Below are 15,371 nucleotides of genomic sequence, written 5' to 3'. Positions count from 1 at the left end.
CTCCATGAAAGGAAAACAACCACAACACAAACTGCACAAAACCCATCAGGATGGAAAAGGACACAAACCAGCCAGAGTGCCGTCAAGTTAAACCAACACAAAGAGTAGGCATCTGCTTAAAAGCTGTTTGTTTATTGTGAAAATGTGAGATAGTTGTCAGGGTTGCGTGGCGTGGAAGGTGTGGACCCAGGCGTGACGAGGCAGACCGCTGCAGGAGTTAAAGGTTTTTATAACATCAACTGAAAACAAACTAGTGGAGAAACCACAGTAACATGACGTGAAGACTACAACGGACTGGCAAGGTGAAAAGGAAACCAAGCGGTATTTTTACACAGGTGAGGAACAGGTGAAGTAAAGGAACAAATCAAACCAGGTGAACAAGAAACAGAACTAAACCGGACTACGAAAACCTAAATCAGAACCTACAGATCATGACAATAATAACCCAAAAGTCAGAAGATGGACACAATTTTTCACACACCCAATGACTGCAAGGTGTCCAGGTCCAGATCATCATCCTGCCACCCCCGTGCTTGATAGCTGGTCTGACCAAACACGTCCACCTTGGTCTGGTCTGTCCAGAGGACCTTGTTCCAGAGTTCTTGTGGTTTGTTCAGAAGCTTTGCCAACCTGAGCCGAGCTGCCATGCTCTTTTTTCTCCTGCAACTCTTCCATGCAAACCATACTGGTTCAGTCTTTTTCTGTCATGAACTTTAACACTTAACCTGCTGACCGAGGCCTGGAGAGTCTGAGATGTGGATCTGGTGATTTGAACTTGCTGGGACATCCACTCCCGGGAGGACTGACAGCCGTCCTGAATATTTTCCGCTTGTGAACAACCTTTCTCTCAGTAGAACGACGGACTCCAGACAGTAATGACCTTATAACCCTTCACAGATTGACATCGGCTTCTAAGATCATTGCTGATGTCTTTCCTCCTTGGCACTGTGTTAAAAATGCAACGAACTGATGATGAGCTGCTACTGATTCTCGTATTTCCTGTGGAACCGTCACCGTGGGCTTAATTTTTCTCACAGTGCTTTTATATTTAATCTTTATCTGTGTTTGTTAAATAAATATAGGTAATTTATGTCCTTCATTTTAAGAACTGGTTAAAACAAAATGACTGTTTTGATAAAACAACAATAATTTTGTTGTTTTTTTTAATGGTGATCAGAACTACGAATTTTATTACTTAATTATCATCATTATAATTATAATTAAATTAGTCGATCATTTTGTGTTTAACAATTTATCTTCCTATTATGGAAAATAAAAGTAATCCATGAATTTTCAATAACTTTTCACTCAGAAAATGAAAATACATGAATAAAACATGAAAGAAAGAAATGGGTTATAATTTTGGTTAAAACCTTTAAAAAAACAGAAAATATGTAAAATGAACAGGTATGATAATTAAATAATAATAATAAAAAAATCTGATTATTATTGTTGACATAATTTCTTTATAAAGGTATTTAAATATGAGCAAAACCAGTTTGATCTCAGGATGTGTGTAACGTTCGTCCCCTCTGGTTCATCAGGGGTTAATTCTGCCAAAATCCGTGAAAATAAAATCATGTTAACTTTGTGAAGGATGGCTGAGTTTTATCAAGTTTAAACGTCATGAAAAGAAAGTTTTACTGATGGAAACCAGCTGCATAAAACCCACGCGGATCGATATGTGACGTGAAATCAATCACTTTCCGATCAAATGTGACATAAAAGCTCCCAAAACGTTTGCTCTCCTGCATACAGGCAGTATATAAGTGGACGGGGTTTACACGCTGCTGTAGTGTGAGTGGAGGGACTCTAGCACACACACACACTTTCACACGCGCTCTGCAGCTCCACGCGTGCAGCCTGGAAAGCAACCAACAGCAGACTTGAGCTCAGACAACCTGCGCTTTTATGAAGCTCTGAAGTCTTCCTTCCAGTCCGGATCAGGGGGAATTGTGCGTGATCCAGTCCAGCGGCTGCAGTTTTATTTCCCACTGATCGCCATCTCTGAGTGGGCTGCAGCTGGACCTGAAACTTTCACCCTCCAGGGAGAACCCGTGCAGAACATGCGGGGGTTTGTGGCAGTGCTGGCGGCGTTTGCAGTCCTCTCGGCCGGATTAAGGAGCTCCGCGGCTGGGGTGGAGATGCACAACTACTTGGCCGCAAGCGAGAGCTCGATCGCCGGCTTGCAGAGGGCTGCAGCTGCGGTGAACAGCTCCGCGCTCGTCCGGGCGGAGAGCTCCGCGGACGGGGACAGAGCAGCGGGGCGGACCACCTGCCCCAGCCGCTGCCGGTGCGAGGTGGACGGGCTGCTGCACAGGGTGGACTGCTCGGACCTGGGGCTCCGGGAGATACCGAGCAACCTGAGCGTCTTCACATCCTACCTGTAAGTTAACACCGAGGGCTCACGCGCCTCTTCTATTCAGTTTCACCAACCTGTTGCTCTCAGTCTGTGCTAAGTTATTCAGATATTCTGTGTCTGCACGCATGCATGCGTGCGCGTGCACAGATGTTACGTAGTAGTGAGAATCGGAGCACCTGTCAGCTCTGCCTCTGTTTATGTCTCGCGCATGTCACGTAGTTTTGGCGGTTAAAGTGGCCTAAAATGATCATTTACACCTAAAATCACCACAAAAGGGGTTTAAATGTTCGTGTGTGTATTTTTAAAGACAATTTTAGATGTGCCAGTAATTCCTAATGTTTAAGTGTCCAGGTTTTACAAATGTTCCAGTATTTTTACAACATCTGGGATGAGAGGTTCAAAGATTATCCTTCTGAAGGGAACTACAAGTGCTTTTTCATTCTTAAGTGGTTGTTCAGGTTCAGGTGCTCTTGGAGACGTTTGGTTCGGTCCACAGAAGCTTTTCTCAAGAGTACGAAGAGGTTCTTGAAGAGATTAAAAAGATTACTTGAAACATTCTTCTTAAAAAGCTTTAAATTCCAGGATTTCTTCAACGTCCTTGGTTAATTTTTCAAGGATATCTATTAAATTCTAAGTTCCCTGCAGATGTACAAGTTCTACAGTTTCTACAGACTTTGATATTCCAGCATTTTTGCCCATTTCCTGCAGGCGATTAGTTAAAGTGGCCCGAAGGGATCATTCATGGTACTGTATGTAGTCATAATGGACAATTAATCAGGACATATTTTCTTTATGCGTTTGTCATTTTAGAAATTCTAGTCTGCTTCCTATTAAATTATTTTAGTGATCTCAGACAGGGAAATTAGGTGTTGTAGCAGCAAGAGTTAAGGAAAACAACCAAGCATGCAAATCAATTAACAGAATGTACAAATCAGCCAGATAAAAAGGAATACGCATAATAAATAAGACCATATAAAATATGCATAGGTGTGTGTGGAAGAACATGGAGAAATTTAAAAACCCCAAACAGAATAAAATCAGATACAATAAAATAGCAATGAAGTTGAAAATGATGTTAAAATCAGCAAGTAAAGCCCTTTTTCCATTTTTATCCAAGCATTGTTGAAGAGGATCAAAGATTTCCTCCGAAGTTCTTGAGACTTTAAGGACCCCGAATCAGTTCATGGTGAGACCAGTTCACTTCAAGTGGTTCTGTTAGCTCCACCAACAAAGTTTTTAATGAAATGTATGGATTATTAATTATGTTGTAGTGGTTAATTAAGCTTCAAATTCCAACTGATCTTAAGTTTCATCAATCGATTTAGTTTTAGGAAAGAATCATTGTTCAGAATTCCAGCTCTTTCAGACATGAGGAAGTTGGAGTTTTGTTTGCCTGTGATGAATAAATGCGGTTGTTGGAGTGCATAACTAAACCAAGAACAAAAACAAGCAAAGTGGAAGAAAAAGTGTTGCAGCCCAGCCGGCTGGACTGGCGCCAGCTCGCTACTGGAAGATCGTTCCTGTGGAAGCTTCAGAGAACCTCGAGCTGTGAGAAGTTTCTTTAAGACGTTTTTGAGGTCATTTACATGATTCCTGTGGTTCTTGATGAAGGCGTCCAAGTTTGTTAGTTAAGAAAAATTCAAGATTTTAAGATTCTTATTTAATCCTAATGAAGTTTAAAGACTGTAGAGATTCCTGTGAGTCTGGATGATGCTCACTTTTTATTAGTTTATTAGTTAGTTTGGCTGTTCGGGGCTTTTAGAAGAGCTTCAAATTGTCGTCATGAAGTTTCTTGTCATCTTTAGGTTCTTGGAAAAATGTAGTTAATTAAGAAAAACTCCAGAATTTAAGGATGTTTAGAGATTTAAACAGGTTTTTGGGCTCATTTACAAAGTTTTGGAGGTATTTCAAAATGTTCTCTGCATTGTCATAAAGAAGGTTTCAGTCAAATCTGAATGCTTGAAGGATTTCAAGATTCCAGTGTCCTGTTTTAGCATTTTGAAGTTCTTGAAAGTTAAGATAAATTTTAGAAGTACTTCAGCTGGTTCCTGGAGCCAGAAGAATGTTCTGGTGGCCTTTTGTAAAGTCTCAGGTCTCATTCTTGAAGATTCTTTAGACGTTTCTACGAGTTTAGAAAGAGAAGTGATGGATGCAGTTTAGTCCAGGCATCAAACCTGGTCCTGTAGGGCCGGCGTCCTGCAGGTTTTAGATGTTTCAGACTTGTGCAGAGCTTGATGTCAAGCATCGAAATATTAAAGTTAAAGTGGTTTGCAGTGACCCTCGTGAAGTTTCAGGAAGCCTGAAAATCTTCTGTGTACACTTAAGAAGCGTCGGCGGTTCTGAAAGATATTTGAGGTCTTGAGTGGTCCTTAAGTGTTGGGGTTAGGGTTTCCCGAAGCGCTGTAATGAGTTTCCAAGGTGTCAGATGTCCTCAGGATGGGATTTTGTGGGCTCTGAAGGAGGCTCCACAGGCTGCTGTGGCCCTTTGACAACAGTTTAAATAAAGTTTTAGTGTTTCTACTTTTGCTTCTACTCCTGTTTAAACAAGACAATAAATTTAATTTAAATCCATTTCATCCCACAGCAGGTGACTGGCTTTAATTCAAGACGTGTCTCAGCTCCGGCACAAGCATTACATCATTGTATAATGTGTGTGTGTGTGTGTGTGTGTGTGTGTGTGTGTGTGTGTGTGTGTGTGTTTGTGTGTGTGTTTGTATAGAAGGAAAACCTGCTTTTGGCTGCAGTCTGAAAGCAGCACAATGTCCAGGATTTAAATTTCACTCTCATTAAAGAAAACTCACTTCTATTCAGAGCTGCAGTGTGTATGTGTGACTGGCAGATGGACACACACACACACACACACACACACACACACACACACACACACACACACACACACACACACAGAGAGAGAGAAAGAGCGACAGCCGATCAAAGGCTCTTTGTGTCGTTATTAAAGCTCCAATCAGGAATCGAATCCAAGCAAACATCAAGGAGTTTCTGTGTGTGGGTTTTAGGGTTTGTGCTTTTTAAAATTAGTTTCTGCTTCTTCTGCAGGAGCCAAGATGTTCCAGGAGATGCAGGAATGCACTTTTTTTCTTTTAACGAATAAATTAGATATTAATCGGCTGTTGTGTGGTTGGGTTTGGAGGCAGATGTAGTTTTTAGCAGAGTTTCAGCGACGCGTGTTAACAGAAGGAAAACAGGATGTTGGGTTTTGGGGCTTCACATAGTTTTTGTTATTATTAAGATTTCTTCCTGCAGCACAGTGAAAGTTTTTTACAAGTGAAACTTCGGCTGATTTAACATATAAATATTTTTTGCTGGACAGTTGGATGTATATGACTGCATCCAGAACCATCACCAGCTGATAGAACCACATGAACAAGGATTACCATGGTAACCTTCATCAAGCTCTACAATATAGAATTACATTTACAGATGTCACTTCAGACTTAACTGAGGAGAGAAGAAGCTGCATGTTAACCTGGTCCTGAGTTCCAGAGGCAGTGTCCTCTTCTCTGGACTCGGAGGCATCTTGGATGGATCATCACACAGTGGAAACCTGGATGGTGCTCAGTATTCCAGATCCTTGCTGGAAGAAATGGAGCATTAGACTGGCCTACCTGTCCCCTCAGACATGTTTACAGGACTGAAACTCTCCCTCACTTGATGCCAGAATGCCTTGACATGTTTGTGGTAAGGAATGGAAACAAAGCAGAGTGGGAAATGTTTCCTGTCCCAGCTTTGTTAGGAACGTGCTGCAGGTCTGAGATGTACAAATAGATGAATATTAACTAATGAGAAGGAGTTGGCGAGACAAAACATAAAGCTTTTTGGCTTCTTTTGTCTGTTAATTCTGCAATAAGCAAGCTGCTTCCAAACCTTATAGTTTACAGAAACGAGTTTATTTAGCCTCCTCGTCAGGTCTCCTGCAGCTCTGTTTACACTGAGGTCTGAGCAAGGTGACGTGCTGACAGATGGCTTCTCAGGGTTTGTGATTTTTTTTCTGTCTTCACACTTAAATCACTAAGAAGCAGAAAAACATCCAGCAGGCCACCATTCTTCATCCCAACCAGAAGTCAGACTTTTCGTCCACAATGAAGCAAACAATCCATCCTCTCATCATCCGCTGCTTCAGCTTTGTTGTAGCAACTTTTATAGGACATGAACTGATCTCAGAGCAGCCAACATCAGACTTCAGCATCTCCTGTGTGTGCGTGAACACTCGCTGCATGCCTAAGCAGCGCTGCCTGAAGCATGAATGGGCCTGTACGTCTCCATTCTGCCTCTGACTGACAGCAGCAGCACAGGAATGCCTTCAGCCTCAATGTGATGAATGAACTGATGTGCAAATGAAGGATTCAGAGGCCACGCCCCCCTCTGGCAGCCATATTGGACTTCCTGAGCCCTGACCATTTAGTTTTGCTTCATTTACCTCCTTGGCTATTGACTCTTCACAGTAAAAAAAACTCTGACATGAGTCTGCAGCAGACAAAAGACAGGTGACCTTCCAGGTGTGTGTCTGACCTCTCTCACCGCCTCGCAGGACAGGAAGTCCATCCTGGATGTTTGGATGGCCTCTAAGCTTTTAGACACCATGGTCCAGCACAAAGTCACTCAGGTATTTCGAACATGACATCACAGACAGGTAAACCTGTCTTCCTGTGAGGTTGTGAGAGAGGTCAGGCAGACAATGGGGAGTGATACTGAAGTAGCCTCAAGCCTGCGGCTAATTTTTTTCAACTTCCAGCTGAAAAAACACCATCATTGATCAGTTTCAGTCCCTCAGCTGTGAGGACAAACTAAACAGGGCTGGACTCTGCGGAGGACAGGAGATTTATTTAAAGCAACTCATCCATGTGTTTTCCTCGGCAGGTTGCAGACAGATGGGTGAAATTAAAGCAAAATCTGTCATTTTAGTCTTCATATTGGTCTTAAGTTGCTGGATTTGACACCTTTTACATGGACAAATATTTCTTCTATGTCATTTAAATCCATGTGATTAGAATCTCTGACATGTTTACATATTCGCTAGTGATCCGATCGCTTGTGTCTACATGATGGGCAGATTTTAAATGATCGTAACGCTTTTAACGTGCACAATGTGGGCTGATTTAAAAGACTGGAAGCTAAATTAATAGAGCAAGACCCTTAACCTCGAAGTGGTCCCTGGGTGCTGGGATCTGGCCTGGCCCACTGATCCTGGTTTAACTAGGATGGGTAAAACGCAGAGAAGAATTTTTCCCAGCTGGGATTAATAAAGTATAATAAATAAAATAATTATTAAAAAACATGTCCTTTATTTCAGGAATTAGTGTTCACAGCCCTGTTTCCTTGGTAACCGGTATGCCCCTACCCACACACACGCGCAACTTCACTAGACATGGAGGGCTCATCATAATATATAATAACATGTGTGTGTGTGTGTGTGTATATATATATATACACACACACACATATAATATATATATACATATAATATATATATTATATGTGTGTGTGTGTGTACAGTATAAAACTTACTTTGGTGTGTGTAATTAACAGCTACTTACTACCTACTTAGTTACTTTTTTTCAGTAACATGGTGTTTACAAACAATGACGTGCCCTGAACCCACGACGATCTTCGTTTTGTAGTCTGCTTCCTGTGTTTGGGCCACGTGAAGTGGACTGAGGTGTGTGTTTGTAGGCAGACCTTTGATTCTTCTTTGATATGAATCAGTTCGTTTGCTCATCGACAATTCCCAAAACGAAGCGACTTTCCGAGCAAACGGACTAGGATTGGAATCAAAAAGGCTGGTGTGAATGCGCTCTGAGTGTGTGTGACTGGAACCTCACGCTTACGTTTACACTGCCCCCTGGTGGCAGAACAAAAGCATTTTATTAGAGATGAGATTTTATTTTGATGTAGAACGAAACCGAACATCTCCTGATCTTGATTTTTGGCCATTTTAAATCATCTGAACTCATTTTTCTGCTCTGGTTGCATTTTAACTTGCAGTTTTTAGTCCGACACCACCGCAAAAAACAACAGTCATAAAAGTTATTTAGTGCTGTAGGGAATTCAAATGTAAACACAGACAGAAAAAACGGAAAGCTTGGATTTTTTTGAATATTGAGTGGAAAATCAAATTAACTCCATAAACATCTACATTTACAGATATTTGGTTATTTTTCCCGACAGATCTGATCATCACAAATATTTCATTTAAAGACTTCTGAAAAAAAATGAAGATTCAACTAATTTTTCTGTCTTTACATCATTTATTAGCCAGAAATGGCCTTTTTCTCTCTTCTCTAATCCATCTCAAACATTTTGACATCTCTTCATGTGATATCATCTGAATCTTGGCTTCCACTTTTTACTCTGCCTTTTTAGGTTTTAAGCCTGTTGTAACATTATGGGCTAAAACTGAGGTCTTGATAATCAGATAAACATTTTATGTCCTGAGTTGTGGTGATTTAAGACGAGTTATTTTCTGGTTTGTAACCGAGAGTTCCCACCAGCCTCTGTGGCTTCAGGTTTCCTTCAGACGAGCAGATCTGACAGAGCTGATTGGACAGACAGGGTATAAACCCCCCTACGTTCACCCGCCCGGGGACCCCCACTGACCCACCCCTCCCGAAAGATTGAAAGAAAGGCAGAGAGAAAGAGGACAAAAACAAGGAGAGGCCTCGCTGTCACACAACGCCTCTAAACTACACAGCTCTCTTTTCTTTCTTTCTCCAGAGTTTGTCTTTCTGCAGCCTGCCGACATTTGAATAATTGCCTGATATCCATCAGGTTGAGCTGGAAGCGACAGAAAAAAGACACAACTCGTACAAAGCTGCCTCAAATTCAAGAGGGAAAAACACACAACATGGTTAATGTATGCGTCTTCTCTTTCATCCTTCTGTTCCCCTTCTTCATCGAGGCTCTTTATCCTGAAAAACACACCAAGCATCAGCTCTCACAGCTCAAACTGTGTCAAACAAGATCCAAAAACTAAATAAATGAATGCCTCAGAATCAGGGTTAAATAATTAATCAGAGGCTCGTTATCAGGGTAAGATCCTCTTCCAAACGCCATTGTACGCTCAGTTTTACAATATCATGAAAAACAGTACTTACTTTTTAATCGGAGTCTAATATTTCATATTTATTGTTACACAGATGTTGTGTACTGGTGAAAGGTCTGGACTGCAGGCAGGCCAGTTCAGCAGCCGGACTCTTCTCCTGTGAAGCCATGCTGCTGTGATGGAAGCAGGATGTGGTTCAGCATCGTCTTGCTGAAATCTGCAAGGCCTTCCCTGAAAGAGACGTTGTCTGGATGGGAGCAGATGTTGCTCTAAAACCTCCATGTACTTTTCAGCATTGATGGAGCTTCACAGATGTGGAAGCTGCCCACGCCATAGGCACTAATGCAGCCCCATCCCATCAGAGATGCAGCTTTTCACCTGTCCACTGATAACAAGCTGGATGCTCCCTCTCCTCTTTAGTCTGCAGGACACGCCGTCCATGCTTTCCACAAACTAGTTCACATCTTCATCCAGGTTTCCACTTTGCCTCAGACCATTTTAAATGGGCTTTGATCCAGAGAAGACGGCGCTGGTTCTGGATCCTGTTCACATCTGGCTTCTTCTCTGCATGATGGAGCTTTAACCTGCATTAGTGGATTTCAGGGTGAACTGTGTTCACAGACAGTGGTTTCTGGAAGTCTTCCTGAACATATGCAGTGGTTTCCAGTAGAGAATCATGTCTGGTTTTAATGCATGGCTGCCTGAGGGCCCCAATATCACCCAAATCAAATACTGTCTGCTGTGTCCCCAGCACACAGGGATTTCTTAAGATTATCTGAATCTGTAGATATTATGTTGTGTATATGATGGAAGTTTCAAATTTTTAACAACAACATTATTCTGAAATTAGTCCACAATTTCTAGATAGTTTTTTCATGCTGATTGTTAAATCTCAGTCCAGTTTCACTTCTGAGAGACTCTGCCTCTCTTAGGTGCTTTTTCTCTCTCTTTTTTTTAAGGTACTTCTTTTCTACACAAGGGTTGATACATGTTCCTGCAGTTTTTTCTGTTTTGTCCAAACTGTTTTTGGCCTCCATCACATATTTACAACATGCCGCTGCCGTTGAAATGAAGATGCTTGGCATTTTAAATGAAATAGTAAAATGTTTCACATATTTTGTGCTTTTATTTTCTTTTTTATTTACTTTTTACAGTGCCCCATATTTTTATGGCTAGGGTTAAGTCTTTTTTGTTTATTTGTAAATTCTTGAGTTTATTCAGTAATGAAATGGTTGGTTTCTTTTCCTATTTTAAAAATATTTGCTGTCTAAAAAAAAAAAAGCTTTAATGCAGTTTGATTTTATGGCCTCAGAATCTTCTTCTTGCTTGTTTCCATAATATTAAAGTTTTTAATAACAGAAATGAGCTTCTGTTATAGTTGTAGGAAATTTCCATTTGTAATATAGTTATTAAATAGTGGATGATGACAAATTAATTTTATACAACCCCTTTAATCACACAGTTACCACAAAATGTCAACTACCAGGAAAAATAATGAAAAAAACGTTGTAGTTCTAAAAGTTTAAATATTATTTTTTTTTTAATTAAAATTTCACTGAATAAGTCTCAGAAGTTTAATTAGGAATAGTAATAATATTTAGTGAACTTTCCTGAGGTTTTCTAGGTTTTAGTAAACCTTCAGGGAAGTTTTCCTGACTTTGGCTGAATGTTAAAAACTCCAGTTTGACCATCAGCTGTTATTGTGGTACTTTTAGAGATCTATCTGGGATTGTTTAAGGAATGATCGGGAACTTTAAAGTTTGAAACCCTTCCAAAACAAAGCACAAATGTTTGCTGAGCTAGACTGTATGAATCAGGGGTTTCCAAAGTCGGTCCTCAAGGGCTGCAGTCCTGCAGGTTTTCAGTGTTTCTCTGCTCCAACACACCTGACTCAAATTCAATGGATCCAGCAGCCTATGACGTTCTATACATTGACTCAGTCATTTGAGTCAGGTGTGTTGGAGCAGGGACACATTGAAAACCTGCAGGATTGTGACCCTGTGGTTTAAATGATGCTGTCAGACGAAGAAGAGCCTGGTGGCTCTGCACCATTATCAGCTGCTCCCTTTGGTTCATTTAGCCGGGGACATTCCCTGTGATCCGAGTGCAGCCGGTCAGTCCGATAATAATTACACAGATGTAGCAGGATGTCCTTGAAGAAACTACAGAAACGGTCCATCACGGTGACTGCTGAATGCCAGTAGTTTATCGAGCAAATATGTGGTTTTTGCTGAGGTACTCTAGCAAATATTTCCATAAAATGTTCCAAAGAAAACTTTCCAACAAGACCATCAAGGAGCGTTAAGCGTGTCTAAACTTTCCCTGAATGAAGACATACGTTCTTATTCGGGAGGTAATGACGCTGCAGGTGTTAAATGACCTCAAAAACACAACCGATGTGTGTGTTAATGTTTAGTTAAAACTCATATTAACCACAGACAGTGTCTGTGTGTGTGTCGGAGCTGCAGGAATTACTTTTAAACCTACAAATGTATAATAAAGTGCTCGTTCATCTTCCAGCAGCGTGTTTGCCTCCAATAAAAACCTTTAAACTCCGATTCTCCTCCACATAAATCAACTTTGAAACCACGAAGAAACACAAACAGTCATTTGTGTAAAAGATGGTTTTAATGGTAAATGTTTATGTTGATATACAGTATAGGAGCACATTTACATTGCATAGGCCTCAGTCTGGCTAATGAACAACTCTATGTCTGGCAACACACTGCAACGGTGTATTTATGAGTGTTAGCTAATGAATGAATGAAATCTGCTTTCATGCACAGTGTGTTGTTGTGAGCTGCAGTAAAAACCAACCAGCCGTAACTCTGTTGGTCTGCACAGATTCTGCTAAAACAAGACCAAACAAACCCTCTGTGTGTGTGTGTGTGTGTGTGTGTTTGTGTGCGACTGGACTACCTGTGGACGGTGTCGTAAAGCTGCACTCACACACATTAACAGGCTTTATGGAGTGTTGAGAAAGTTTCTTAACAACTGGTATATTCAACCTGGGACACACCCTCAGAGTGTCGGAGACAGAGACAGTCTGTCTCCGTCTCCTTTCAGGCCTCCGGAGTGGAGAGACGCTACCTGCCGATATGATCACACACAGAGCGGGAAGTAGATGGTCAGATAAGGAAAGAAAAGGAGAAGGAAGAGCAACATGGCTGCACACAAACACAACTTAAAGCAAACTGTGTCCGTGTCTCTGCAGACAAACATGATGTCAGCTTGTTTTGACTCAAAGTTCTGTTAGTGACCAAAATATTCACAACACCCCTCAAAACACAACGTTCAAAAGGTTTTTCTGTTGTCAGTACGTCAGAGAGGAGATAACGTAAACGGCCTCCACCCGTCCTGCATCGTCGCTCTTTACGGTCTCTCCCTCCTTCTTATTTTATGTATTTTGTAGTAATTTTCATTCCTTTTTCATAAATTTTTGCCTGGTTTTTTGAATTGATTTTATTTCACTCTTTTTCTTAAAAAAATATTTATTTTACTCACTCAACATCTTCCTGTGATAGTTTTCCGTTTTACAGTTATTTTTCACCCAATTAAACTTATTTTATTCAAAATAACTTGACCCATGCTGTTATTTTTGAGTCTTTTTGATGTCATTTTATATGGATTTTTTTATATATAGGTTTAGGTTTAGGTTAAGTTTAGGTTTAGGCTTCTCTTTGTTTCATTTTCAGCAAACTGACTAAATTTAAAGTCAAATACACAAAACAAAATCAACAGAAAGTCAATAAACTAATAATAAAAAGAAGCAGAAAGAAGAAAAATGTACATCTGCCCTTCATCACATTTACAAGTTTTTATCATATATTAAGATATAATAATACATTTCTCTAAGACAAACAGACCCTGGTGGTAAACCTGCTACTAGACTAGCACAGTACTTCATATTTTTTATTGCACAGTTTTTAATTTGTCACCTAAAGAAAACTTGAAGGTTAGGAGGAGAATTTTAATATCGGTCTCAAAGGTCTGTGTGTCAGTCTGAGAATGTCAATGTGAAGTTTATTTATAAAGCACATTTAAGCATAGTATTTAGCAATACTGACTCTGAAATACACAGAATAAAAATACTCAATAAAAGTGGAAATTGTTTAAACAACTAAACATTATTAGACAAGAGCTGCAGAATTCTGCTCAGCTTGTGCTGAATGCCGGTGCAAACAGATGGATCTTCAAAAGAGACTTGAAAATATTCAGAGACTAAGCGGTTCTAATGCTCGGGGGAAGAAAAGGGTTATAAGGTAATTTACAAACTATTCCTTTATTCTGCAGAGAAAAAGATTATTCACAAGTTTGAAAGTTTGAAGGCAGCCACCAATATTTCCAGGAGTGAACATCCCAGCATGTTCAGCCCAAGATCAGACCCTGCGATGCTGCAAGAGCCACATCTCAGACTCTCCAGGCCTCAGTCAGCATGTAAATGATAATGTTCCTGCCAGTCCAGTTACAAAAAGACTGAACCAGTATGGCTTGTATGGAAGGGTTGCAGGAGAAAGTATCTTCTCTCTAAAAGGAACATGGCAGCACACACAAGAAATCCACAAGACCTCTGGAACGATGTTGGACAGACCAGACCGAAGGGGAGATGTTTGGTCAGAATGTACAAAAACCAAACAGCATACCAGCACAAACACGTCATACCAGCTGCCAGCACGGTGGTGGAGGGATGATGATCTGGACACCTTGCAGTCATTGAGTGAACTCCTCTGGATACTAAAGTATTCTGGAATCTTTTATAAGTTCAACTTCAGAATCAAAGACTTTGTCATGATGACATGCATATGAGAAACAACGATGGCTTTTTAAACGTTTTCTCAGTGTAAAAAATAGGGACTCTAAATCTCAGTAAAACCAAGAAACCAGGAAGGTAAAAACTTTAACTTCCATGACATCAAGGAGGGAAAAACTTGCTGTTTTCATTCATTCTGTCCTGGTTTCCAGTAACTTCCATCCTTGTTTCTCACTCAGGTGTGTGTTGACCCGATGTTTTCAGCAGCTCTTTGAAGGAGGCGTGAACTCCTCTCTGTGTGGCGTCTGATTCAGACTGTAGGTCAGGGTCAGTATGAAGGTCTCCAGAAAAGCCAGCAGGGCTGTCAGCTGTGCAATGTTTTACATGTGAGGTGTGTTGAATGGCATCTGTGTGAACAGAGTTGATGTTCTCTGGTTCGCTAATAATTCCTGACTCATTAACTGTGTTTATATTTCCCATTCATGTTTATGTTCTGCTGCTGTGCAACTACATCTCAGGTCTTTAACTGTAAATGCTGGGTGGTGTTCAGCTTTTTTTGTTATTCGATTTCCAGGTGTGTCGATAAGATCTGATCCAGAAAGATAAAATGTCTGTTTTCTGTCTGTGTGTCTGCAGGGATCTCAGTATGAATAATCTGACCGTGATGTCCAGCGGAGCTTTATCCAACCTGCACTTCCTGGAGGAGCTGTGAGTCGCATCCATCACTACCTCACCTTCATTTCTTAAACATATTCACCTATATGAACAACTTCATACAAACCTTTGTTTTTGCCCTCAGAAATATTTTGTTTACCTCTTTTAATCCAATTTTTGTCACAGTTTGTGTCTTCTTTAAGTCAATATTCACTGGAAACAGGTTAAATATGTCTTATTTCAGTCACTTTCTGTTATATTTTAATCATTTTATGTATCTTTGCAGGTTTATTTGTGTCTTTAAGATGCTTGACAACAGAGAACAGTTGTGCTTGGAAAAAAGTTTAAAATCATTATGTCAAGATGTTGAGAAAGCAATAGTTTTATCGTTAATGGGGTAACAACATAAATCATTCTGTAACAGTTTATTTTAATATCTGTGATAAAACAAACGTTTTTTCTTTGTTAGAGTTCAGGAATGGCATGGTCAGGAACAGGACATACCACATACTTAATAGCTTAATGTTAAAGATTCTGACCAGTTG

The 15,371-nt window shown here is 40.4% G+C and overlaps 1 protein-coding gene across 2 annotated transcripts in view; it reads left to right on the top strand.

Annotated features, from left to right (window-relative positions):
• Window positions 1-1,811: 1,811 nt before the first annotated feature.
• Window positions 1,812-15,371, top strand: part of LOC121634677 (leucine-rich repeat-containing G-protein coupled receptor 5-like) — a 53,814-nt gene continuing 40,254 nt past the window's right edge. For both annotated transcript variants that reach the window (XM_041977537.1, XM_041977536.1), the window contains exons 1-2: window positions 1,812-2,386; window positions 14,809-14,880. In XM_041977537.1, the coding sequence (XP_041833471.1) occupies window positions 2,067-2,386; window positions 14,809-14,880 (392 nt within the window). In that variant the 5' untranslated portion in view covers window positions 1,812-2,066. The remainder of the gene's footprint in view (window positions 2,387-14,808; window positions 14,881-15,371) is intronic.

The sequence above is a fragment of the Melanotaenia boesemani genome, chromosome 23 (genome assembly GCF_017639745.1).
Source record: "Melanotaenia boesemani isolate fMelBoe1 chromosome 23, fMelBoe1.pri, whole genome shotgun sequence".
NCBI classification, from domain to species: domain Eukaryota; kingdom Metazoa; phylum Chordata; class Actinopteri; order Atheriniformes; family Melanotaeniidae; genus Melanotaenia; species Melanotaenia boesemani.
Note: the sequence above shows the minus strand (reverse complement) of the source record. Positions and strands in the feature narration are given on the sequence as shown.